The 26,664-nt window shown below is 51.2% G+C and overlaps 1 protein-coding gene across 1 annotated transcript in view; it reads right to left on the minus strand.

Annotated features, from left to right (window-relative positions):
* TNFSF12 (TNF superfamily member 12) overlaps window positions 1-26,664 on the minus strand; it is a 41,567-nt gene that overhangs the window by 12,546 nt on the left and 2,357 nt on the right. The window contains exons 4-13 of the mRNA XM_063137222.1: window positions 26,402-26,476; window positions 23,299-23,340; window positions 18,542-18,626; window positions 16,378-16,440; window positions 16,078-16,113; window positions 15,542-15,666; window positions 12,766-13,008; window positions 7,509-7,600; window positions 6,856-7,078; window positions 3,753-3,864 (exon numbers count right to left, since the gene is read on the minus strand). Of these exons, the coding sequence (XP_062993292.1) occupies window positions 3,753-3,864; window positions 6,856-7,078; window positions 7,509-7,600; window positions 12,766-13,008; window positions 15,542-15,666; window positions 16,078-16,113; window positions 16,378-16,440; window positions 18,542-18,626; window positions 23,299-23,340; window positions 26,402-26,476 (1,096 nt within the window). The remainder of the gene's footprint in view (window positions 1-3,752; window positions 3,865-6,855; window positions 7,079-7,508; window positions 7,601-12,765; window positions 13,009-15,541; window positions 15,667-16,077; window positions 16,114-16,377; window positions 16,441-18,541; window positions 18,627-23,298; window positions 23,341-26,401; window positions 26,477-26,664) is intronic.

Below are 26,664 nucleotides of genomic sequence, written 5' to 3' on the forward strand. Positions count from 1 at the left end.
GCCCAAAACAGCATTTGCCTTTCTTGCAGCCATATCACACTGTTGGCTCCTATTCAGCTTGCGATCTACAACAATTCCAAGATCCATTCTTATTTCTGCTTCTTCATCTACAGCAGTACGCTTCCAAACTACGCCTACAGCATTCTCGCGTGGAAGATCTAGGCACGATCCAAGAAAACTGCGGTTCTGTACTTGTGATATGGGAGTGAGAAAAAGATATCTCACATTATTATTTACTCTACTGTCTTTTATAACTAAACCCCAGGGAGAGATTCCTGGGAGAGATTGTGCCTCCTTACAGGGGGAAAAGGATCTATGCGAAGATTTGTGACCCTGATGCTACACCCCAAAACAGCTTTGTTTGCTAAAGTTGCAAAATATATATCCACGCCATCCCTCTGGATGCTGTTTCGGTGGACTGTGCAGGTGATTCATTAACTTGATTTCTGTTAGCGTTCTGTTCTTGCGTGTTGTCTCAAGTTGTTTTGTTGGTAATGGCCAGCATTCAAATACAATAAAATGATCCGATCTGAAGTGCTGTCACTTGCTCTGCGCACCTCGGAGAATTCCTTTAGAGATCTAACTGCTTCTGACTGAAACCCAGAGTGGATTCAGCACCCCACTGTTATTATTTATTTATTTATTTATTTATTTATTTATTTATATAGCACCATCAATGTACATGGTGCTGTACAGATTACACAGTAAATAGCAAGACCTTGCCGCATAGGCTTACAATCTAATAAAGTTGTAGTAAACAATAAGGAGGGAGAGAGAATGCAAACAGGCACAGGGAAGTGTAAACAGGCACTGGGTAGGGTGAAGCTATACAGTATAGAGTCAGAACAAACTCAATATTTAAAAGCTATAGGGAACAGAAAAGTTTTTAGCTGAGTTTTAAAAGCTGTAATTGAGTTTGTAGTTCTCAAGTGTTCTGGAAGAGCATTCCAGGCGTAAGGGGCAGCAGAAGAAAAAGGACGAAGCCGAGTAAGGGAAGTAGAGGTCCTTGGGCAGGCGAGAAACATGGCATCAGAGGAGCGGAGAGCACGAGCGGGGCAATAGTGTGAGATGAGAGAGGAGAGATAGGCAGGAGCTAGACCGTGAAAAGCTTTGAAGGTCAACAGGAGAAGTTTATATTGGATTCTGGAGTGAATTGGAAGCCAATGAAGAGATTACAGAAGTGGAGTGACATGGTCAGAGCGGCGGGCCAAGAAGATGATCTTAGCGGCAGAGTAGTGGACCGAGACCAGCGGACTGATGTGAGACTGACATCAGAGCTGTCCACCCTCCGCCATCAGTGGCGAGACCTGAAGGAAGGCCAGGGACGCGGTCCTCCAAGCACACCCACACCCCGAAACTTCAAGCTGGCTCTGCCTGAGATGGTTGTGAAAAAAGAGGGGGACGAGAACCAGAAAAAGGCTGTAGAAAAAAAGAGGCGACTAGCTCTGGTGCTATGAAATGTCAAAACGTTTCTTTATTTTTCTTATTCAAAATATTAAAAATGTTCTAAAAACTTTAAACCAAACTTGTACAACGCTCAACGTTTCGGATCTATATAGATCCTTCATCAGGAGCTGTACAATGAAATGAATTGCTTATCAAAGTAATTATGAATTCAAAAACTTATAGGTTTTTTTTTTTTTACAGGATCGCAGCTGTATTCCTCTCTGTCAACAGTCAAACTGTTCTGCCTGGGATGGGCCTCATGCAAGCAAAAGCTACAAATGATCTACAGTTGCTTTTTTATAATATCACTTTCACTTCCCCCTCAAATTCACCCCAACGTATTTCCCCCTCTGCCTTGCTTTTCTGCTGTTGTCAGGCCAATGGTTAGGAACAGTTGGCCCCAATTCCGCCTCTCACCGCCCCCCACCCCACCCCACCCCACCGCACCCCACCCCACCTGAGCGTGACCAAGCTGCAACCTTCACTAAAACATGGCGTAAAGTGTCTGAACTGTTCATGGCTTAATGCAGCCTTTCCATCAAGGTGTTGTCGGGATGTCTTGGACTGCAATGCCCATCATCCCCAGACACCTTAGTAACCCCCTCTTCATTTCATTTGGCAGGGCCTGTCAGGACGATCTTGGGTTCCGGGCAGGTATATACGGGCAGGGACAAACCTTCAGGTCACCTGGCCCTGAGATCTTCAGGGCTTTGAAAGTGAATACCAGCACTTTGAATTGGGATGGACCGGCACCAGGTGCAGATCACAAAGCCCAGGTTGTGATATGCTCATATCGATCAGTCCCCGTTAACAATCTCATTGTCCCGTTTTGGACCAGGTGCAGCTTCCAGGCCGTTTCTCAAAGGCCGCCGCGCTCATAACGCATTGCAGCAATCCATACAAGAGGCTATTTCTGTCCAGATAAGGATGACGTTGGTATATCAGCCTAAACTGATAAAAGGCGTTCCGTGCTACCGAATCTACCTGTGACAATGCTGGATCCAAGATCAGCTCCAAACGACGAACCTGATTCTTTAAGGGAGGGCTACTTCCCCTCTCCGGAACTGGTTGAGCATCACCTATCTGGGCAGACGAACCGCCCACTAAAAGCACTTGGGAATTGTCTGGACTGAGTCACTATTTTGGCTCTTATCCAGTCCATTTCCGCACCCAAGAACTGATTCAGAACAGCCCCTGCCGCACCTGGATTTGATGAAAGGGGGAGAGAGAGCTGGTTGCCATCTGCACATCGGTGATAGCCCATATTTTCGGATAACCTCCCCCAGCGGTTGCATGCAGATGTTAAATAGCATGGGGGATAGAATAGAGCCCTGTGGAATCCCCTAGCACAGCTGCCAAGGCACAGAGCAATAATCCCCATCACCACCTTGTGCAAACATCCGTCCAAGCAGGAGCAGAACCGCTGCAACGCAGTGCATCCAATTCCCAACGCAAGCAACGGATCCAGACAGAAATCATGGTATCCAAAGCCACTGAGAGGTCCAAGAGAATCAACGGGTTTGCGCCTTCCCTGTCAGCAAAGGCCATCCCATAGGCCGATACATAATAACAACAATATTTAGTACCAATGTCAACACGTTTCAAACCTCCAAACTTTTTCACATTTCCTTATTTCATTAAAAACAGCAACACATTATTAATATTGGGCAGAAATGACTCTCCAGGTGTTTCAGGTAAGAATATTTCCAACACTGCCTGGAGGCACGAGACTGAACCTGGTGTCTTCTTTATGCAACTCAGGGGCCTGACACTGAGCTGTGGCCCCTCCCCAACCAAAACCCTGTCTATTCTAATAGATAGGGTGACCATATGAAAAGGAGGACCGGACTCCTGTATTTTTAACGGTTGTATCGAAGAGGGAATTTCAGCAGGTGTCATTTGTATACATGCAGCACCTGGTGAAATCCTCCTCTTCATCGCAACAATTAAAGCTGCAGGAGCCCTGCCCTCTTGACCAGATACAAAAGAGGGCAGGGCTCCTGCAGCTTTCACTGAAAAGGGAATTTCACCAGGTGCTGCATGCATGCAAATGACACCTGCTGAAATTCCCTTTTCTCTACAACTGTTACAGATACAGGAGCCCGGTCCTCCTTTCCATGTGGTCACCCAGTCTAGCATTCTGCCTCTCACAGTGGCCACCCTGATGCCTGTGGGGAGCCCAACAGCAGGGCTTGTGCACTAAAGTGGTAGAGTCCTCGCTTTGTCTCTGTTTTCCGACATTGCTTGCTCAGCAGTTAGTTACTTTGCCAGTTTTGGGGAGGCGCCCATCGAAAAAGACTACTCACTTCGTGGCCGTGGGGGCTCAGGAGAGGTCTTCCCCAACTCCCGCTTCCTTCTTTCCAGGGGGGCCCGAGGCTTTTCTTTCACAGTGTGGGTCACCAGGGGATTGCCAGTCCTCTGAAATCAAGCCAGAGAGGGACAGGGTCAAGTTGGGTCACAGACTAACCAAGAAGGCCGACAGCTCCGATGCCAGTGGGGCAGGGAATCCGCTCCGGGTTTCAGCCAGAACCAATCAGCAGAGTTCTGGCTGGTTCTGACTGAAACCCGGAGCGGATTCCCACTGGCTTCGGAGCCACCAGCCTCCACTGGGTCAGGGGTGATAGGCACTGTAGTCCAACAACATGTGGAGGGGCGTAAATTCTCTCACCCATATTCCAGACTCACAAACGGGGGGGGGGGGTCAAGACTTCTCTGCACTCACACAGCAAAAACGGGGTTTTAAAATGTTTTTCTTAAAAGAAGAAGAAGAAGAAGAAGAAGAAGAAGAAGAAGAAGAAGAAGAAGAAGAAGAGGAGGAGGAGGAGGAGGAGGAGGAGGAGGAGGAGGAGGAGGAGGAGGAGGAGGAGGAGGAGGAGGAAATGCTGGCAAAGTGGCATGGGGAGAATTCAGTAGTCATTTGTCCCCCCCTCCCTTCTTTTTAAGTCTCTGCCAAGCAAAATCTATTGCAGACTCCTTTGGGGGAAGGGTTGCTGTCTTGCCTTTTGCACTGGCCCTGATCCGATGCTTCTAGCAGCACCCTGACATGATACAGACCCTTTCGCCCGTGCAACTGTTCCTAGCGTAGAGCTGAAGGGAGTGAGACAGCGTGTGCTTAGTTTCTGCGGGACCTGGTCTACTGCCAAAAGCACAGCAGCAGAACCGGTAGAGAAAAGTTGGCAACCCACTTAGGAAGAGGCCCGCCTTGAAGAGGTTTTGCGGCTTCTAAAAAGGGAAATTACTCATCTGTAGATTATCGGAACGCTGCTTCCGCCTTGCACATATAGGCGATATTTTGTGGGGGCTTTTTTCTTTCTTTCTAGAGAACAATATATAAAGAGGAAGTTCAAAGGGGAAAGCAATAAATAAAAAGATAAGAAATGAAGGGCTCTTTTTGTGCTCAGGACTCCTGGGTTCTCTGAATGGGTCTGGAAGCCCGGACTCCTGGGTCTGTTTTGCAAGGCCTGAATCAGTGTCAGTCTCAGAAAAAAAGCTGATCCCAAAGCCCAAAGATGAATCCTGAAATATACAATATAATATTGCAGTGCCTTTGAACGTGTGCAGAGTGCTTTCATAGAATCATAGAATCATAGAATAGCAGAGTTGGAAGGTGCCTACAAGGCCATCTAGTCCAACCCCCTGCTCAATGCAGAAATCCAACCTAAAGCATCCCTGACAGATGGTTGTCCAGCTGCCGCTTGAAGGCCTCTAGTGTGGGAGAGCCCACCACCTCCCTAGGTAACTGATTCCATTGTCGTACTGTTCTAACAGTCAGGATGTTTTTCCTGATGTCCAGCTGGAATCTGGCTTCCTTTAACTTGAGCCCGTTATTCCGTGTCCTGCACTCTGGGAGGATCGAGAAGAGATCCTGGCCCTCCTCTGTGTGACAACCTTTTAAATATTTGAAGAGTGCTCTCATGTCTTTCCCCTCACCCATGCACAGATTAGGGGCAGGGCTTTCGGGCAGCCTTGAGCTTGTGCCATGCACGGCTGCCAGGGGACCGCCTAAACCAAAGCATTCCAGGCTCTCTGCACATGCTCAGAGGAATGTTCATTTTCTGCTTACTTCACATATCCCAGGATGATTCAGCCCCAGAGTTAGGTTTTGTGAGTGTGAACTCTGACATGCCTGCAGGCACACACACAAATCCTCAAGGATGGGGGCAACAGATTGAAAAGCTACCTCCCAACCCCCCAACCCCCCCCCCCCCCCCACTGAAAGCTCACTAAATATACCGGTTTCTGGCAATGCGTTTCCATCCCATTCCTCACTCTGAGCAGGATGACTGGTTATGTGCCCAGCTGGGATTTGGAGGCTGGCCTTCCTCCGGGGGTGGGTGGGAGACAGACTCTCACCCCAGCCTACCTCGTAGGGTTGTTGTTGTGAGGATAAAATGGAGAGGAGGAAGAGGAGGATTATGAACACCGCTTTGGGTTCCTTGCAGGAAAAAAGGTGGGATATAAATGCAGTAATAAATAAAATAAAATAAATAAACCGCTATCTGGGAACCCACAAGGGAAAGGAATATTGTTGGAAGGATTTGCGGACTGGTGGAGCAAGGCAGAAGGCGGTGGATCATTGCCAGGACAGGATCAGGCCCGGAGCGTTAAGATTAAAAAAGGGGTGGCACTGCCTATGGGCAGAGACGCACGCCTCCCCCTTTTACTCTGTGCGTTTCTCAGATCCCTGTTTTGCAACGAGTTCCTTCTTTGCTCTTTTCTTCTTGTTCCTCCTCCTCCTCTCTTGATGAAGCTAAAGTGACTCCCTAGGAATCCCCTCTAGCCGCATCCTGCGAAGGTGCTTTGCAAATCCCTTTGGGCAGAGATCTCGCCAATTCAAGGCTCTGACTCCATTCTGCTAAACTACTACGCAGGCTAGAAACAAAAGTGAATATAGCCACATTTTTCCGTCTTCTCGTCTCGGGGTTGGGGTGGGGTTGGACTTTGAGTCACAGCCCTCCCTCTGAATCTCTGGATCCGTGACAGCTGGTTATAATGACTGTCCATTGCGTGGGGGGGGGGATGCGCTCTGCACATTCTCAGAAGCACCCTTAGTTTCTTCTTTTGTGGCCCTCCAAATGTTTTGGACTACAATTCTCATCGGTCCTAGCCACCATACCTAATGGTGAGGGATGATGGGACTTGTAGGCCAAAACACCTGGAGGGCCATAAGTGGCCATCTCCACCCCACCCCGGCTTTATGGACTTAGGGGCAGAAACTCAGCCCTGCAAAGTTTGCTTCTTCTGGAGTTATCGCAGCCCCTTCAAGTAAAAATAAAACCTAAATGGAGGAAGCAGAGCCTGTCCCACCAGGAAACCGAGACCAGAGCCTCCCTGCCCTGAGCGCCCATCTCCCAGACCTCACCCGTTAGGCACTACTACCCACCTCGTGCAATCTGGACCCAGTCTTACCTGGCGTGGCTCGGGGGTCCCTCGGCCGTCCCCCGGCGTGCCGGACATCTGGGCCATCAGCTCGCCTCGCAGCTGCGACAGCTCCCCGCACAACAGCTCCAGCCGGTAGTGGATGCTGATAAGTGTGAGCAGGCAGGCTAGGAAGCCCACCGCCAAGGCCCCCGCACCCAGCCAGGCCGCCGTTGGGAGGGACAGGTTTCGCGGGCCCCGCCTCGGTCGTGAACTAGCCATTGGATCGGGAGGTGTGGCCGGACACAGCATGACCTTTTCTTTGCAGGCCCCAAATCCTCCCTTGTTGTCCTGATCGAAACTTCCCACCCCACAACAATTTCTCCCCAGAACTGTAGGCCCCAATCCCTTGGGCTCTGAGAACACCCCAACACGGGTTCCCCTTTCCCAAAGCCGGGGAGCAAACCCAGGAGTTCTGGAAGCTCAGCCCTTCCTTCCCCAGAGGGACCAGGAGTGCCTGGCTTTTGCCCCAAAACCTCTTCCTAGGGACGCCCTTCTCCCTGGCTGGGACCCCCCAGCCCAGAGAATGTCCAGGGTGCAACATCCCCCATGGTCCCTCCTGGGCTCCACCCAATCTTCCTCCTCCAGAACCACCTAGCAGGCATCCAGACCCAGCACCTGGCCTCCAAGGTTTGCCGGCATACGCTCCCTGCTCCCTGCTAGCCGGCCGTCCTCGCCAGGTCGGCCTTTCCTCTTCGGCAAGGTCAGGCGAGGCTCCACGGAGCCCCCGGACAAGCTGCCGGAACAGCAAGTTCTACTGGTGCAGAAAAGGGCCAATTTTCTGCTTGGCAGGAGAGCTGAGCCCGGGCCACGGGAAAGCAGCAGTTGTGCAAGACATTGAGGAAGCGGCTCTTGGCTCTTCTGGGCCAGCTCTGCCCGCCCAGCGTGGAGCGCAGCCAACAACATGCCGTTTGTTCCATCCTCCGGAGCAGGGGGAGACGCTGGCCGTGTTCCTGGGCCACCGGGCCACCACACTGGGCTACCTGCCCCTCATTCAAACACCTGAATGAGGCTGACACCAGAGACTCATCCTCCTTTTTCCTCAGGGACACTGCTCTTTCCCAGAACCGGGGGCTCTTGAAGTTGCTTGAATGCCCCCCTCCCAATCTTCTGAGAATCATAGAATAGCAGAGTTGGATGGGGCCTTTGAGGCCATCGAGTCCAACCCCCTGCTCCATGCAGGAATCCACCCTAAAGCATCCCTGACAGATGGTTGTCCAGCTGCCTCTTGAAGGTCTCTAGTGTGGGAGAGCCCACAACCTCCCCAGGAAACTGATTCCATTGTCGTACTGCTCTAACAGTCAGGAAGTTTGAGCAGTATGACAATGAAACCAAAGGTCCCATGTTCCACACCCTTGTCTCAGGCGGGTGGCCCAGTTCAGAAGACACCTTGAACCACGGTGGTTAAGGCTTCTGAACAGGGCCGGTGGCTTCATACCTGACATGGGGCAGCCATCCAGACCCCCAAGGTAGAAGAAGAGACGGTGTGGAGCAGTGGTTAGAGCAGGGGAGTGGGGAATTGGTGGCCCTCCAGAAGTTGTTGAACTCTGGTTCCCAGCAGCCCCAGTCAGCATGGCCAATGGGCAGGGATGATGGTTTTTGTGGCCCAGACACATCTGGAAGATGGCAGGTTTTCCACTTCTGGGTCGGTGTGTCAGGCTAGCGCAAGAGGGACCCAGGTTCAAATCCCTGCTTTGCCATCAATCTCGCTATAAGGGGACCTGGGGCCAGTTCACTCTCTCTTAGCCCAGCCTTCCTCACAGGGTTGTTGTGAGAGTTAAACTGCAGGACACACACTACGAACTCTCAGGATGTAAACAGCGTTTAGTGACATGTGGGCGAAAACCATGGCGGTGACAGATAACCTGCTGCCTTCCAAATGGGTCGGACTACAACTCCCATCAGCCCCAGACAACATCTGGAGGGGCACCGGTTCCCTGCTCTGATGTAGAAAGAAAGAGCAGTGGTTGAATAGGGTCAGTGTGTGTGTGTGTGTGTGTGTAAAACGTGCGACCAGACGGCATTTTCAGGTATTTTGGACTACCATTCCCAGAAGCCTTGGCCACTGGCCAGGCTGGCCGGGGCTTATGGGGGCTATAGTCCAAAATATGTCAAGGATGCCAGGTTACCCCTACATCTTGAGGACCTGAGGTGGCTAATGGGGAGGGGGGAGGTCAGTCCTCCTCCTCCCCTGGAGTCAGAGTGTTCAGTGCTGGACATACAGCCTGGACTGTTGTCCCTGACCACTACTGTGTGGGGTGTATCAGCCTTCCCCAAACTGGTGCTTTCCAGGTGGGCTGGACTACACTTCCATCATCCCCAGCTGGGGAGGTAGATGGTAGCATGGTGAGTTGAGGGTGTGGGGGAGACACAGGGTGCTTTCAGGGGTGGCTGCACGGCAAACAACCGGCCCTTCCCCACCAACGCCACCTTGTTCCTGTTTTTTCCCTTGGAATAGAACGCTACGAACAGTTATGCGGAAACTCGTCTTGTCTGGATTGAAGAGAGGTGGGGAAATCCCCCCACCCGCTGGATCATGGCCAACTTTTAATTTCCTCTTTTCTGTGCTGAATATTCTGCTCCTACGGGAAGCCTTGGTGATGTGTGGGCGGCACCCGTCAAGAGTAGGGTGACCCTACGGAAAAGGGGACTGGGCTGCTGTATCTTTAACAGTTGCATTGAAAAGAGAAATTTCACCAGGTGTCCTTTGTATGCCTGCAGCACCTGGTGAAATCCCCTCTTCATCACAACAGTTCAAGCTGCAGGAGCCCTGCCTAGCGTAACCAGATACAAAAGAGAACAGCAAAAAGCAAGCCACCTGCTCTCACTGGTCTGTGCTCTGCCTTCATGCTGTTGTAGTTCCATGGCAGAAGAAATGTGGGGGGCCCTCCCCTCCCCCCCCGTGTTTTGTTTTTAAAAGTGCGAACAAATAATTTCCTGCAGATTTAGTGTTCCCTTGGGCGCAGAGCAGTAAAGCAGCAGTTTCTGCAGCTGAAACTCTCCCCACGGTCTGAGTTCAATCCCAGTGGAAGCTGGTTTCAGCTCGGGTCGACTCAGACTTCCATCCTTTCGAGGTTGGTAAAATGAGTACCCAGTTAGCTGGGGGAAACGTAATAACGGCCGGGGAAGGCAACGGCAAACCATCCCGCTATAAGGCCTGCCAAGAAAACGTCAGCGACAGCAAGCGTCCCTCCAAGAGTCAGTAACGACTCAGTGCTCGCACGAGAGGTTCCTTTCCTTTTCCTGGGCTATGCAGTCATCTCTGGAGTTGGCCCCATTCTGGGGCCCCACTGCAGCTTTCTCCAAACCTGGTGACCCCTGGATGTTGCAGGACTACAACTCCAAACATCTCAAGTCAACGTGGGCATGAGGTGACCACATGAAAAGGAGGACAGGACTCCTGTATCTTTAACAGTTGCATAGAAAAGGGAATTTCAGCAGGTGTCATTTATCATAGAATCGTAGAGTTGGAAGGGGCCTACAAGGCCATCAAGTCCAACCCCCTCCTCAATGCAGGAATCCACCCTAAAGCATCCCTGACAGGTGGTTGTCCAGCTGCCTCTTGAAGGCCTCTAGTGTGGGAGAGCCCACAACCTCCCTAGGTATCTGGTTCCATTGTCGTACTGCTCTAACAGTCAGGAAGTTTTTCCTGATGTCCAGCTGGAATCTGGCTTCCTTTAACTTGAACCCATTATTCCATGTCCTGCACTCTGGGAGGATCGAGAAGAGATCCTGGCCCTCCTCTGTGTGACTTTTTCAGTATTTGAAGAGTGCTATCATGTCTCCCCTCAATCTTCTCTTCTCCAGGCTAAACAGGCCCAGTTCTTTCAGTCTCTCTCCATAGGGCTTTGTTTCCAGACCCCTGATCATCCTGGTTGCCCTCCTCTGAACACGCTCCAGCTTGTCTGCGTCCTTCTTGAATTGTGGAGCCCAGAACTGGACACAATACTATAGATGAGGCCTAAACAGGGCCGAATAGAGAGGAACCAGTACTTCACGCAATTTGGAAGCTATACTTCTATTAATGCAGCCCAAAATAGCATTTGCCTTTCTTGCAGGCATATCACATTGTTGGCTCATATTCAGCTTGCGATCTACAACAATTCCAAGATCCTTCTCATTTGTAATATTGCTGAGCCAAGTATCCCTCGTCTTGTAACTGTGCCTTTGGTTTCTATTTCCTAGATGTGGAACTTGGCATTTATCCCTATTAAATTTCATTCTGTTGTTTCCCTCTTCATCACAGCAGTTAAAGGTGCAGGAGCTATACTAGAGTGACCCGATTTAAAAGAGGGCAGGGCACCTGCAGCTTTAACTGTGGTGATGAAGAGGGAATTTCACCAGGTTCTCCATATATACAAATGACACCTGCTAAATTTCCCTTTTCAATACAACTGTTAAAGATACAGGAGCCCTGTCCTCCTTTTCATAGGGTCACTCTAAGAGGGCCCCAGGCTGCCGAATCCAACTCTGCTGGTCGGCACGGCACCGCTTAGTTTAGCATTAGAGGGACGTCGGTAAGATATTGATAAGAGCAGCATGAACGGAGGGTAAACAAGTTGGGCATGTCAAGCCTGGCAGCCCTGCTTCTGTACCAAGGGAGCAACTACGTGCCCGAGTCATTCAGAACAATTTCTGTGGCCACAGGTGTTGGCTGGGCAGGATACAGTTGAAGGCAGAGACGTGACATTGGCAATGCAAAGGCAGATAGGAACACTAAATTTGGTAGCAGGCAAGATTCCCCCCCCCCCCCGCCCCAATTGCTCCTGCTGTCTGGCGCCTGCCGCGTTTGCCGTCGTCGGAAAAGAAATAAAGTCGCACAACTTATTTTTAAAAAGGACATTTCTTCTGTTATTAAGATGCCTTCATTTAAATCTCACCCCCTCTTGCATTAACAGGTACAGTAACAGCAGAACCATCTCCGTCCGTCCCTTTCCGCAACAGCACTGGTTCCTGCTCCCAACATCCAAGTCCGTCAGTGGCTGGCAGACCAATATCTGGAGGCTGGGATATCTTCCACCCCAGGAATCCTTCTGCGGAAACCCCCTTTGCTTTGCCCAGCCAATGGGAAGCTTCTTTACCTCCCATTGGCCCTTGACGGATCGGAGCGGGCGGGATTCATCACAGCGGGCTGCTTCCTCTTCCTCTACAGTTTGTCGCCCCCTGTTGGCTGTTACCAGGACTGCAGTCTCTATGTACAGATGCGCCTGTGCTTGGCGCTCTATGCTGCCCCCAGCAGGAAGGGGATGGCGGCTGCAGCTTTCCGGGTCCTTCGCACCGTATCCCGCCGCGTCGGCTTTGGAAAGAGTCCAGCGGACCGTACAAAATAAAGCAGAGTAACTGGAGAAATGTGGAGCAAAGGAGTTCAGGGTGCAAACTGACGGGAGGCAAAAAAGCTTAGCAGCACTGGAAAGAAAATATAATCCGGGAAGGAAATGCAGCGCTCGATTCCGGAGTCCGTTCCTTTTGGAATGACTGACACAGTTCCTTTCAGTCTTTTATCTGGGGTAGGGTTTTGTGGCGGGGGGGGGGGGTTATAGCTGGTGTTTGGAGTCCAACAGTTCAGCACGGTATTCAAGGAGGGCGGAGCGGTGCTCTAAAGGACACGGTTGAATTACAGCAACCTTCCTCCACCACCCCGCTTGTGTCAATGCAAAAAACGGACCGAGAAGTCACGAGCGGGGTCCGAAAGCAGGAAACGGGAGCTCAGAAACAAAAAGGAACAGGTTGGACGCCGACCCTGATCCGGTGCTGTTGGAAACAGGGCGATCCGTAGCGCTTGAATCCAGGACCCCCGACCCCTCCACTCGCTCTCCATGCCGACGCCGACGCCCCCGCTCCAGCCCTCCGGGAACCCGGGCCGCTCCGTCCCTCCCGCTGCGCCCCCCTCGCTCAGTGCACTTGGAAGAGGCCGAAGTAGGTGAGGTGGCGGTCGGCCTTGAGGCGGACTTTGGGGATGGTCTGGAGCCGGATGGAGCCTTCGGGACTGAGCAGGACCAGGCCGGACACTTGGCACACCCGGAGTTCAGGCACCTGCGGGCCGGAGCTCGTGGGGAGGAACTCCTCCAAGCAGCGCAAGGCCAGCACCCCGTCCAACATCACGTCCAGCTTCACGTAGACGATTTTGCCGTCGTTGAAATGCACCTGGAGCAGAGAAGAGAGCAGCCGGGGGGGTTGATGAATGCGTGCCGTTCGTGAGGTAGCGGCAGCCACGCACGTAGAGGCATTGAAGGGAGGGTTAGCCCTGCTTTCTCCAACCTAGCGCCCTCCAGATGCGTTGGACTACAACTCCCAGAATCCCCAGCCAGTGTAAGAACATAAGAAGAGCCATGCTGGGTCAGACCAAGGGTCCATCTAGTCCAGCACTCGGGAAACCCAAGAGCAGGACATGGTGCAACAGCACCCTCCCACCCATGTTCCCCAGCAACTGGGGTGTATGGACATACTGCCTCAGATACCGGAGGTAGCACTTAGCCATCAGGACTAGTAGCCATGGATAGCCTTCTCCGCCAGGAATTTATCAAACGTCCTTTTAAAGGCACTCGAATTGGTGGCCATCACCACATCTTGTGGTAGTGAGTTCCATAGTTTAACTCTGCGCTGTACTAAGAAGTTCTTCCTTTGGTCTGTCCTGAATCTCTCCATGGGATAATGACCCTGTTGGGTTCCAGTATTATGGAAGAGGGAGAAAAATGTCTCCCTCTCCACATTCTCCACCCCGGGCATCAATTTGTACACCTCTGTCATGTCTCTCCTTAGCGCCCTTTTTTCCAAGCTAAACGATCCCAGTTGATGCAACCTTCTCTCGTAGCGGAGATGCTCCAGCCCCTGAATCATTTTCGCTGCCCTTTTCTGCACGTTTTCCAGCTCTATATCATCCTTTTTTAGATGTGGAGACCAGAACTGTACACAGTATTCTAAGTGTGGTCGCACCCTAGATTTGTATAAAGGCAGTATGATACTGGCTGTTTTATTCTCAATTCCTTTTCTTATAATGCCTAACATGGAGTTTGCCTTCTTTACAGCTGCTGCACGCTGGATGGACATTTTCATCAACCTGTCCACCATGACCCCAAGATCTCTTTCTTGGTCAGTCTCTGCTAGCTGAAATCCGCCAAAGCTGGGCTTTTTTGCCCCAACGTGCATCACTTTACACTTGCTGACACTGAACCGCATCTGCCATTTGGACGCCCGCTCTCCCAGCTCAGAGAGATCCCTGTCATAGAATCATAGAATAGCAGAGTTGGAAGGGGCCTATAAGGCCATCGAGTCCAACCCCCTGCTCAAGGCATGAATCTACCCTAAAGCATACTTGACAGATGGTTGTCCAGCTGCCTCTTGAAGGCCTCTACTGTGGGAGAGCCCACAACCTCCCTAGGTCACTGGTTCCATTGTCGTACTGCTCTAACAGTCAGGGAGTTTTTCCTGATGTCCAGCTGGAATCTGGCTTCCTTTAACTTGAGCCCGTTATTCCGTGTCCTGCACTCTGGGAGGATCGAGAAGAGATCCTGGCCCTCTTCTGTGTGACAACCTTTTAAGTATTTGAAGAGTGCTATCATGTCTCCCCTCCATCTTCTCTTCTCCAAGCTAAACATGCCCAGTTCTTTCGGTCTCTCTTCATAGGGCTTTGTTTCCAGACCCCTGATCATCCTGGTTGCCCTCCTCTGAACACGCTCCAGCTTGTCTGCATCCTTCTTGAATTGTGGAGCCCAGAACTGGACGCAATACTCTAGATGAGGCCTAACCAGAGCTGAATAGAGAGGAACCAGGACCTCACGCAATTTGGAAGCTATGCTTCTATTAATGCAGCCCAAAATAGCATTGGCCTATGGAGCTCTTCACAGTCCCTTTGCGTTTTAGCCACCCTAAAGAATTTGATGCCGTCGGCAAACTTCGCCACTTCACTGCTCACTCCTAATTCCAGATCATTTTTGCTTAAACTGAAAAGCACTGGTCCCAATACAGATCCCTGCGGGACCCCACTGTTTATATCCCTCCATTGGGGGATGAGCTACTGGAGCTATTAGCCGGGACCTGCGTGTTTGGAGTGGCGGGAGACCCCAGCGTCATCAGAGTCTGGGGACAAAAATGGCCGCTGTTGAATGCAGGAGGCTAGGCCAAAAATGGCCGCTGTTGAATGCAGGAGGCTAGGCCAAAAATGGCCGCTGCTGAAGGGTGTCCATATGGAAAGGAGGGCAGGGCTCCTGGATCTTTAACAACTGAATAGAAAATCCCTTCTTCATCACAACAGTGAAAGCTGCAGGAGCCCTGCCCTCTTGACCAGATACAAGAGGGCAGGGCTCCTGCAGCTTTCACTGTTGTGATGAAAAGGGAATTCCACCAGGAGCCGCATGCTTAGAAATGACACCTGCTGACATTCCCTTTTTTATTCAACTGTTAAAGATACAGGAGCCCGGTCCTCCTTTTCATAGGGTCACCCCACTCACCTGCAAACAAGGGATGTTGTGCCTTTAACGCCAAAAGGCAACCACCACCTCAGCTGCATGCAAAGAACCCAGGAGTCCGGGTCTCGGCAGCTCTGACGACATTCTGGCCTGCATGGTGGGAGGGGGGGCAGCTCTTCAAAGGCCGCTCTCCTCCTCCTCCTCCTCTGTTCCCCCACCCACCTCCCTGAGAAGCCTCAAAGTCACGGCACCCTCCCCCCACGCCCCCTTACCTGGCAGTACAGGTAATAGAGGCCCCTCTTGGCCACGGTGAATTCCCCACGGCTGCTGTCGTAACGCAGAGGGTTCGTGGTGTTGAGTTTGGCTTCCACCCATCCACGGATGGTCCCATTGGCGTCTGTAGCAGAGGGTTAAGGGGGTCAGGGAGTGAATGCCGGGGGGGGGGAATACCCCAAATCGCACCCCTGCACCTCTCTTTGCAAGGCGGGGGTGGGCAAAATTGTGAATTTCCAGAAAGGCTGCAGACCTTAGAGCAGCGTTCCCCAACTGTGTGCCCTCCGGAGGTGTTGGACTACAACTCCCATGATCCTGGGCAGGGAAGCATGCTCCAGAAGCGGTTGGACTACGAGCTCCCATTAGCCCTAGCCCAAATAGCCAGTGGTGAGGGGGATCATGGGATGTGTTGTCCAACACCCTCTGGAGTGCCAAAAGTTGCCCACTCCTGCTGTAAGGTCTCATTACCAGCAAGAGGGACCTTTGCCGCTCATCACCCCCCCCCCCACCGTTCCCCCTGCCCATGAAGTGTTACCTGCCTGGATCCCTGCTCGGTCTTCTGTGGGGTGCACTGAAAGAAAGAAATGGGGGTCAGCCAGGACTCCAGGGTTCTCGGGGGGCTATGAGTGGGGACGGGTGTCTGGGGAGAGACGAGATGACCCTACGATTCGGTCCTCTCTGAAAATCCAAGCACGCCCTTCCCAGTAAAAACAGGGCTTTTGGGGGAGAGCATCCCTGGCTCCTGTAGTCTCTCCCCACCTGTGGGGCAGGGGCAGGGGAACCTAGGAGGCTAGAACTGTGGCTGAAGCCCAGGGGAGCCTCCCACGCCTCTCACCTTCGTAATGTGCTGCGGAGACCTTGCTGGGTCGGCGCGGTCGGGACCGCTTCTCTTTGCCAGCTGTTAAAGAGGAGGGAAAAGCCTTGCTGGGTGAAACAGGAGGCAGGTTTGGTGCAGCATCTGATTGCAATGCAGAACCCATGGAAGGATGGAGTGGTAAAGGTAGGGTGACCCTATGGAATGGAGGACCGGGCTCCTGTAGGAGCCCTGCCCTAGAGTGACCAGAGGCGTTACACTCTTTAGCCCCACACCATTTCTACTAGGGCTGTGCTCCACTTCGCTTCGGAGCAGAGTGGGGGGGGGGGAGGGGGACTCACCTGGTGCCGCCACCGGGCAGGGGGGCTTACCTGCCTCCATCGCGGTCCGTCGCAGGCTTCAACTGAGGCCCTGGCTTGAAGCTGGAAGAGGCCGTGGCCTTCTCTTCCAGCTTCAACTGGGGCCTCAACTGAAGCCCGCAGCAGACCGCAACGGACACAGGCAAGGGGGCAGGGGGGGTTGGCTTACCTGGCAGTGGCACTGCCATCCATGTGGCGCCGGAGCCGGATCTCGCTCCACAGAGCAGAAGATGGGCGGATTGGCCCGAACCGGTTCGGGTCCGATCCGAAGTTCCGAATCGGGCCACAAAATGGTTCGGGGGCTCCATGCGTAGCCCTAATTTCTACTGTCTCCTTCTAGCATCTCAGCTAAGTGTGGTTCTCCGTTGGGGTCCCTTTGGCGACAGGCTGAACGCTTCAGTCAGTATGCGACTGCACATGTGCTGCCTGGGATGGGTAGATTAGCGCATGGGTGGGCAGTTTTCAAGCTTCCAGGATCTACTCGTTCCTTTTTTCTTTTACTAGATCCTGATCTGCCCTCCACCCATGCCTGGGTTAGCACATCTTACACCTGTATTCGTTTTTCTTCTGCCCTCCCCATTCCTTTTTCCTTGTGTGCTGTGCCTTTTTTGACTGTAAACCTCCGGGCAGAGATTGTCTTGTTTCACCAGTTATATGTAAGCCACTCTAGCAGCCTTTCAATTGAGGAGTGGGATAAACCTTCTTTAAATAAATAAAATAAAATAACAGAACAACTACCTTGGCTCTCAGGCCATTTTCGGGCCCAAATCACCTGAAGGGGGACTGTATGTCTCCGTACATTCCTGTCCAAATGTTAAGATCAGCTGAGGTTCAAGGTGCACCCTCATGCTGACCTGGGGCAAGGGGCTACAAGGGGACGGACCTTCTTAGGGCCAGCGGCTCAGCGGTAGAATTTCCTTTCTGGAGAGGCGTGCTCGGCTGGTATCATCTTTACTATGATTTAGAAGCGAAGCAAACGCCTTTTTCTTCATTTCCCAAGGCCTTTCAAAGCCTGCTTTATTGCGGTTTTTACCACCAGGTGCTCTCTGCTTGTTTTAATTATATATATATATAGTAGGGTGACTGACCATATGAAAAAGAGGACAGGGCTCCTGTATCTGTACAGGAAAGGGAATTTCAGCAGGTGCCCTTTGTAGGCATGCAGCACCTGGTGAAGTTCCCTCTTCATCACAACAGTTAAAGCTGCAGTAGCCCTGCCCTCTTTTGTATCTGGTCACTCTAGTATAGCTCCTGCAGCTTGAACTGTTGTGATGAAGAGGGAATTTCACCAGGTTCTCCATATATACAAATGACACCTGCTGAAATTCCCTTTTCTATGCAACTGTTAAAGATACAGGAGCCCGGTCCTCTTTTTCATAGGGTCACCCTAATTAATGTCCAGGATTTCTGGCAAACTGAAAAGCAGGGTATAAAACCAAAACAATAAAATTAAGTAAAGTTAGTTGCTGATCAGCAGCAATGTCTTCTGGCTGGGGAGGATGGGAGTTAGAATCCAACACTTCTGGTGGGCACAAATCTCACAGCAGTGTTGTTACTACTGTAGCCACATTACAGATAGGGTGGAAACGTTCCATGCAGCCAGGAGAGGAGATGTTGCTGTTTATTCATTCAGTCGTTTCCGACTCTTCATGACTTCATGGACCAGCCCACGCCAGAGCTTTCTGCCGGCCGTCGCCACAGAAGATACTCTTGCAAAAACACGGATTGCTGAGTACCTGGGCTGAGCACATGCCCCGCCTCGCCCAGGTTGTCACACACCTGGCCTCCTCTCTCCCCCAGTTATGGGATGGATGGAGCGGACTCACCGTGCCTTCGCTGCCGCAGAGCGCCCTGCTGGGCAAAATGGTGCAAGAATTTCCCTTGGCTGTTCCAACCAGTGGAGAGCACCACCTAGAGGGAAAACGTGCAATCCATTGCATGTTTAGGCAGGAAAAAAACTACAATTCCCAGCATTCCCCAGCCAGCATGCATAGAATTGTGCCCGTAACATCTGCTCCCTTAGACCAGTTTTCTTTGGAAAAACTCACAGGACGTTTTTACATCCCAGGAATGATCAAAAAGTGAAAAGATTCTAGGAATGTTTATGCCCCGAGTGTGGTTTTGCTTCCAGAAAGAAAACAATAAGTGGTAAAACGCTGAAATTTGGGGGCATCGTGCCGGTGGCAGAATACAGCACTATCACGGGAAGACTATATTATAGGACTACTTCTGGGTAAATTCTGCAATGTAAAGTGCACTTGGGGAACATTTGTCACCCCACCTGAGTTCAAGGCAGCGTACTTTCTCAATCTGTGTTAATCGTTATGAAAGGCTGAAAATTGGGGGCAATGTACCAGTGGCATGCAATCCTATGCATGTTTTGACGGGGGGGGGGAACCCACCTACAATCCTATGCATGTTTAGACAGAAAAAACCCACCTACAATCTTATGCATGTTTTGACAGAAAAAAACCTCCTACAATCCTATGCATGTTTATACAGAAAAAAACCTCCTACAATCCTATGCATGTTTAGACAGAAACCCCCCACCTACAATCTTATGCATGTTTAGACAGAAAAACCCTCCTACAATCCTATGCATGTTTTGACAGAAAGAACCCTCCTACAATCCTATGTATGTTTTGACAGGAAAAAACCCTCCTACAATCCTATGCATGTTTTGACAGGAAAAAGTCCTACACCTTCCCCAGGCCTGGCTGTATGTCTTTTTCCCCCCTGTAGGCCTTTTTTCCTGTTCAAACATACATGGGGTTGCACCCTCAATTATTTTGTTTTTACCAGTTAACTTTTTCTCGCAAAGTATGAATGCAACATGCATTGCCAATAAGAATTTGTTGGATTTCATAGGATATTCATCATAACCCGCGTGTGCAGACTGCAAAATGACTCATTCTCTATATGCTACAAGCGAAGTTTTACGTGCAAAACAGGTTCTGGGGACTTGCAGCATGTGGGTTGCTGAGTTCTTGGAAGTGAAAACCTCACGGGGAGGATGGACTTTCGCAAGGGCGCTGCTCTAAGCTTATGCTGCGTTAGGGAGAGGCCCTCCTGAGGTTAAGGGCAGGAGCTAAGACTGCGTCCCCAAAGTCAAGTTGCACAGATGTACGCCTGAGATAAGAAACTAGAGCCAACGTTGGGTAGCATGTTATGAATGCTAAGATTTTGACACGGTGGACCAGAGACACCCTGGGAGAATGAGGCCCCACCAAACACGATTTCCTAAACTCTGCCAACTGCACCTGCCAGACAGGCAACTATAAAATCTTACCGGTGACTGCTTTGTGGGTTGAGAGGAATAACACTTTAATTTTAATAAAAACAACAACATGCTAGCCACTTTTTCTATAAGAATATGAGAAGAGCCCGGCTGGATCAGACCAAGGGTCCATCTAGTCCAGCACTCTGATCACACAGGGACCCACAAGCAGGACATGGTGCAACAGCACCCCCCCACCCATGTTCCCCAGCAACTGGTGTGCATAGGCATACTGCCTCAGATAGTGGGGGTAGCATATAGCTGTCAAGACCTGTAGCCATGGGTAGCCTTCTCCTCTAGGAATTTGTCTAACCCACTTTCAAAGCCATCCAAACTGGTCCATCACCACATCTTGTGACAGTGAATTCCAAAGTTGAACTCTGTGCTGTATAAAGAAGTTCTTCCTTTTATCTATCCTGAATCCCCCATCAAGCAGCCTCATGGGATGACCCTGGGTTCTAGTATTTTGAGAGAGGGAGAAAAATGTCTCCCCATTCACATTCTAACCCTATAAGAAATCTGTCTGTGGTGAAGTAAATGTTTTCTCAATGAAATCCTATGGCTTGTGTATTTAACATCCTATGCATGTTTAGAAAGAAAAAGTCTTACAAACCTATGCATGTTTTGACAGAAAAAGGTCCTATGCATGTTTAGATAGAAAAAAGTCCTACAAACCTATGCATGTTCAGACAGAAAAAGGTCCTACAATCTTATGCATGTTTAGATAGGAAAAAAGTCCTACAAACCTATGCATGTTTAGACAGAAAAAGGTCCTACAATCTTATGCATGTTTAGATAGGAAAAAAGTCCTACAAACCTATGCATGTTTAGACAGAAAAAGGTCCTACAATCTTATGCATGTTTAGATAGGAAAAAAGTCCTACAAACCTATGCATGTTTAGACAGAAAAAGGTCCTACAATCTTATGCATGTTTAGATAGGAAAAAAATCCTACAACTCCCAGCATTCCCCAGCCAGCATAGGTAAACATTCCTAGAATTGTAAAGAGAGTCTAGGAACATTTTATGCCCCAGGTGTGTTTTTGTTTCCAGAAAGAAAATAGTAAGTGGTAAAAGGCTGAAATCTGGGGGCATCATGCCGGTGGCAGAAGCAATATCACGGGAGTACTATATTGTAGGACTACTTCTGTGTAAATCCTGCAATGTAAAGTGTACTTGGGGAACGTTTGTCACCCTGCCTCATCCCTTCTTTCCTCCGATCAGCTCAAGACAATGTACTTCCCTTATCCATTTTAATCTTTATGAAGGCCCTGCTGGGTAGGTTGAGGTGAGAAATAGTGACCGGCTCAGGATCACGCAGAGATCTTCATGGCTGAGTGGGGATTTTAACCTGGATCTTGCCAGTCCTTCTCGGAGACTCTAATCCAATCCTGACCTTCTGGGGTCATTGGGCTGTTTCCTGGCTTTTGTGCATTCCCCCCTCCCCCACATTCTAAAAGTTCGAAATGCCTCCCGTAAGTCTTAGTGATCGGCAGGAAGAGCGTCAACCTAAATTATGCTGGTATTTCTGGCTCTGCCCCTTTTGCCTTTCAGCTCCGCCCACCACTGTAATGTGGCCCCTGAGAACTTCTCCGGAAAGGGATTTGGCCCTCAGACAGAAGAGTTGGTGAAAGGTCAGACCTTCACTCTTGAAGGCAGGCCTTACACCAGGGGTCGGCCACCTGCAGCCCCAGGGCCACACTAGCCCTAATTTCAAAAGCCCTCTGCAAGTGATCAGATATCTGGCCACAGTGATCTTTCTGTCCCCTGGAAGTCCACTGGGCAGAAAGAGAGAGAGAGAAGAGTGTGGCAAAGAGAGAGAGAGAAGGTGGGGGGAGAGAGAGAAGAGGGTGGCAAAGAGAGAGAGAGAGAGAAGGTGGGGGGAGAGAGAGAAGAGGGTGGCAAAGAGAGAGAGAGAGAAGAGGGTGGCAAATAGAGAGAGAGAGAGAAGAGGGTGGCAAATAGAGAGAGAAGGTGGGGGAGAGAGAGAAGAGGGTGGCAAAGAGAGAGAGAGAGAAGAGGGTGGCAAAAAAAGAGAGAGAGGAGAGTGTGGCAAAGAGAGAGAGAGAAGGTGGGGGAGAGAGAGAAAAGGGTGGCAAAGAGAGAGAGAGAGAAGAGGGTGGCAGAGAGAGAGAGAGAGAAGAGGGTGGCAGAGAGAGAGAGAAGGTGGGGGAGGGAGAGAAGAGGGTGGCAAAGAGAGAGAGAGAGAGGAGAGTGTGGCAAAGAGAGAGAGAGAAGGGGGAGAGAGAGAAGAGGGTGGCAAAGAGAGAGAGAGAGAGAGAGAAGAGGGTGGCAAAGAGAGAGAGAGAGAGAAGGTGGGGGGAGAGAGAGAAGAGGGTGGCAAAGAGAGAGAGAGAGAGAAGAGGGTGGCAAAGAGAGAGAGAGAGGAGAGGGTGGCAAAGAGAGAGAGAGAAGGTGGGGGAGAGAGAGAAGAGGGTGGCAAAGAGAGAGAGAGAGAAGAGGGTGGCAAAGAAAGAGAGAGAGGAGAGTGTGGCAAAGAGAGAGAGAGAAGGTGGGGGAGAGAGAGAAGAGGGTGGCAAAGAGAGAGAGAGAGAAGAGGGTGGCAAAGAGAGAGAGAGAGAAGAGGGTGGCAGAGAGAGAGAGAGAGAAGAGGGTGGCAGAGAGAGAGAGAAGGTGGGGGAGGGAGAGAAGAGGGTGGCAAAGAGAGAGAGAGAAGGGGGAAAGAGAGAAGAGGGTGGCAAAGAGAGAGAGAATAAGTTGGCAGAAAGAGAGGGAGAAAAGAGGGTGGCAGAAAGAGAGAGAAAAGGTGGAAGGGAGAGAGAGAGGACTGAAGAAGGGGGAGAAAGGTGGGGGAACAGAGGGTGGCAGAAAGAGAACAGGAGAAGGGAGTGACAGAGAGAGTGAGAGAAAAAAGGGTGGCAGAAAGAGAGGGAGAAGAAAGTGGAAAAAATACAGGGGAGGAAAGAGGGTGGCAGAAAGAGAGAGAGAGAAAATGGTGTAAGAAAGAGAATTAGAAAAGAGATGGGCAGAAAGAGGGGGTGGCCACGCCCACTTTTACCCTTGGGCCTTGTCTACTGCTGGCTTTGCCCATCTCCAGCCTGCAGCCGCTGACAGTTTAAACCCCCCCCCGGGAAATGCAGCCCCCCCGCCCAGAAAGAGATCCCAGCCTCTGCCTCCCACAATCCATATGACAGGATGTCTCACATGCAGAGGGGAGGGGAGTTACAGAAACAACCCCCCCCTCTCCAAACATGCAAAGTTACAGATGCCCGTATGCCTCCACCCCTCATACAGGTGAAAGATCAGCCGGGTCAGAACCTGAACTTTGCTAAGAAGATCCACGTACCGGGTCCAGTTCCTCCTCAGCATCCTCCTCTGACAGCAGCTCCTGAGGACCAGAGCGAAAGAGACCGGATTAGACCCCCCTAGGAGTGCAAGCAATCCTCACCGGCCCTTCCACCCCCTTCCAAGAATTACAGTTCAACTTAAAGGTTAAACGAAGGCGTGTTCTACCCCAGAGTCAGCCGCATCTCAGAATCAAACAAAACATCCTGGAACAAAAAGCCACAAACTCAGATGTGGCAGCTGGAGGCACCAAGATTCAGAGGCTGCCCTCAAGAGATGGCACAGCAATGGCGCCCAGGGCCTTTCAGCTGGAGGCTGAGCGACCAAATTCCCTTCCCTTCCAACGAGGGCCAGAAATCTCTGTATAAACTCGCTGGGATCCTGGGAGGTTCAAATCGCCCATTAAAATAAAAAATACAAAATACAAAAATCCTCTCTGCAAATTTAATTCAGGGACATAAGGAGATAGCGGTGCAACGCTCCGGGCTAATTTACTGCTCCGTACCTGGGGGAGAGAAAGGAGGTTGGGAAACCATAAAAAATGCAGGCTTGAAATATACTTGGGGGTGTCGCCATGGAACTGGTTGCTAAGGAAACAAAGCAAACATCCCAGCTGCTGGCACAGTTTAAGAAGTCCAAAAAGCGGATCCGTCTCTCTGTTCCAGCACTGGTGAGATCAGGGGCGGGGGAAGAGAGACAGATTGTGGGAGGGGTGACAGAAGGGAAAATGCGTATTTTAGAGGGATGGGGTGTTGGGCTGGACACCAAGCTATCATTAGCCGGCCACGTGAAACAGGCGTGCATGAAGATGAGAGATTGGGAATGGATCCTCAGTATGACAACACTTCCCTAGAAAGCGTCATTTCTTGACTAGCACACAAACACCCCAAATTCCCTTGCGCCCTACTGCCACTGAACATGCACTGCGCACCCAGAACTGGCTCAATTGCCTGCAATTGTCACAAGCGTCACGATCCTCCAATCGCTTCTTAGGGCCAAGAGAGCATTGTTTATTTGTAATGTTCTACTCCACTATTGATCGGGGACTATGACAAAGAAAAGCGCATGGAGAAAATGCATTTTCTTGAAGTAATCACCGTAGTTCATTGATGGTGGAATGGGAAGGGTGGGATACTTATTTGGGGGAGGGGGCTTTCTCCCACCCCCTCTGGTGCTGCCTCTGTCTCCGAAATGCAAATTTGCCTTCTCCCCCTTAGGGGGGAAAAATGTCGCCAAAGCACCAGAGATCTGTCTTAACTCAAGGGTTCATTTCTAAAAGAGAAAAGTATTCTCAACCTGACCATGACCTCTGACCTGGACGGGGAGTCTGACACCTTCATCTCATATTTGAAAGATGGGTGGGATGCAATTACACACCTGTAAAGTAAAATCACTGTGCACATGCTCAGAGGCGCTCTCTCTCTCTCTCTCTCTCTTTAACAATCATATATCACATTTGCAAAAGGGAAAACCAATGTCTACGGGGTGTTCTCTTTTTTATCATTGTGTCAAACATTCCAGGGCCGGAGCAGATGCTGCAGACAGGTTTGGGGACTGAGTCTGGGTTTGGAGTTTCATTCCCCGCGCCTCCCATCGCTCTAGAGTCTACTGGGTCTCATCCACATGCAACAGCTGTGAACATCAGCTTTGCTTTTATTGCCAGGAACTCAGGAGGAGAAGTTACTGCGGAGATGCGTCCAGACTAGACCGGGCCTCGAGCCTCCGAGGCCAGGACAGCTGTTGGGTGTGTGGGTCCAGGGCGGGGTGAGGTGCCTCCCCCCCTTTCACCTCTGCACTGCAAACCAACACCCTGCCTTCTTGGGGATCTCAGCTCAACGAAAAGGCGCACCCAGAACCATCGCCCCGACCAGCTGCAGGATCTGAGTTCAAGTTCCCAGCCAGCCGCTGCCTCACGTGGGTGGCCTCGGCCAAGCCAGGAGCCCCTCTCCATTTTCCCCACCTAAAAAGCGGGGGTGGGGGGGGTCAGCTCTTTGGTGATCCTGCCCTGCCCTGCCTGGACCCTCACACCCAACAGCTGGGCTGACAAAAGGTCCGTGTGCTGTGCGTACATGCCTGCAGCAGCCTCCTAAACCATGCGCCTCCTCTCAGCATCCGGCCAAACAAAGCAAATATTTAGACTATCGTATAGATTTGCACCCTGAAGGGTGAACGAACCAGGTCAGCAGGGCAATCCAGCCTGCCTCAACCTGGGGCCCTGCCGATGAGTTGGACTGCAACTCTCATCATGATGGGAGTTGCAGTCCAGCCCATCGAGAGGGGGCTGGAATAAGCCGTGCATCTAAGTAAACAACTATCTTTAAAAAAAAAAAAAAACAGTGTTTTGAAAGGGAAAGCTGCTACCTTTTATCCTATATTCTTCAAGCAGGCAGAAGCCCAACGAGAAAAGCTTTCTGCATCGCTGGGTGGTCAAGCGGAGCCAAAGCTGCACCGGCTGAGCTTCTGCCTGCTGTACAGTTGTTAAAGGCTCAGGGAAAGCGTCCGCTTTGAACTATTTAAAGTGTTTCGAGGAAATCCAAACACTGCAAACGCTGCCTACCGGACTCTTTCCCACAGCCCCCAAACTCAGCAGGGGCTGGAATGCACACGCCACGGATCCCCCGGACCGCCCCGTGGCTGCCCGTGCATGCCTTTTGCACAGCGAGCGCCCGCTGGTGCCTGGCATCTGTGCGTGTTTCCCATCAATATGCCCTTGTTCCCGGACGCGCATGGATCTTCTCCTGCCTGTCGCGAGGCCTGCCAGGCAGAGCGGTGCGCGGTATTTGTTGATGCTGGCCCCGGCGGCTGCGAGCAGCCAAGCATCCAGTTGGCAGAGGAGCAGGCTGGGTTCCTCTCCCACGACAGGTGTTAAAATAGGCTTGGGAGATTGCGGTGATCGCTGCTGCCAGCTGGGGGTGTGCGTTTGAGCTCTGGTGCGCGTTTGAGCTCTGTGCCGCTTGCAGGCCATAACCTTTGGGCCGCCCCGTTTGTAAGCCTTTCTCTCCATTTTTTGCGCCTGCTCCGGAGATCATCAAGCGGGGCTTTTGCCTGGTGGCGTTGCCCAACCCGGCACCCTCCAGACGGCTGGGACTACAATTCCTACTTACCCCAGAGAGCATTCTGGCTGGGGGGCGAAGGGATCTGTAGTCCGTGTGGCCTGGAGCACGCCGGGTTTCGGGCAGCTTGCTCCAGGCCACAGAAGCTGCCACTACAACTCATCTCTGTCCCAAGGTGTGCGCGTGTGTGTGCATCGGATTGTATGCACCCACTATCCAGGGTGTGTGTGTGTGTATACTGGCAATTCTGTATCTAGCAACCGAATGTTCCTCTCCGGCCTCCTGCGTGTTTATGGCCGGCAGCCGGATCATCG

The sequence above is a fragment of the Elgaria multicarinata genome, chromosome 11 (genome assembly GCF_023053635.1).
Source record: "Elgaria multicarinata webbii isolate HBS135686 ecotype San Diego chromosome 11, rElgMul1.1.pri, whole genome shotgun sequence".
In the NCBI taxonomy this organism is placed as follows: Eukaryota; Metazoa; Chordata; class Lepidosauria; order Squamata; family Anguidae; genus Elgaria; species Elgaria multicarinata.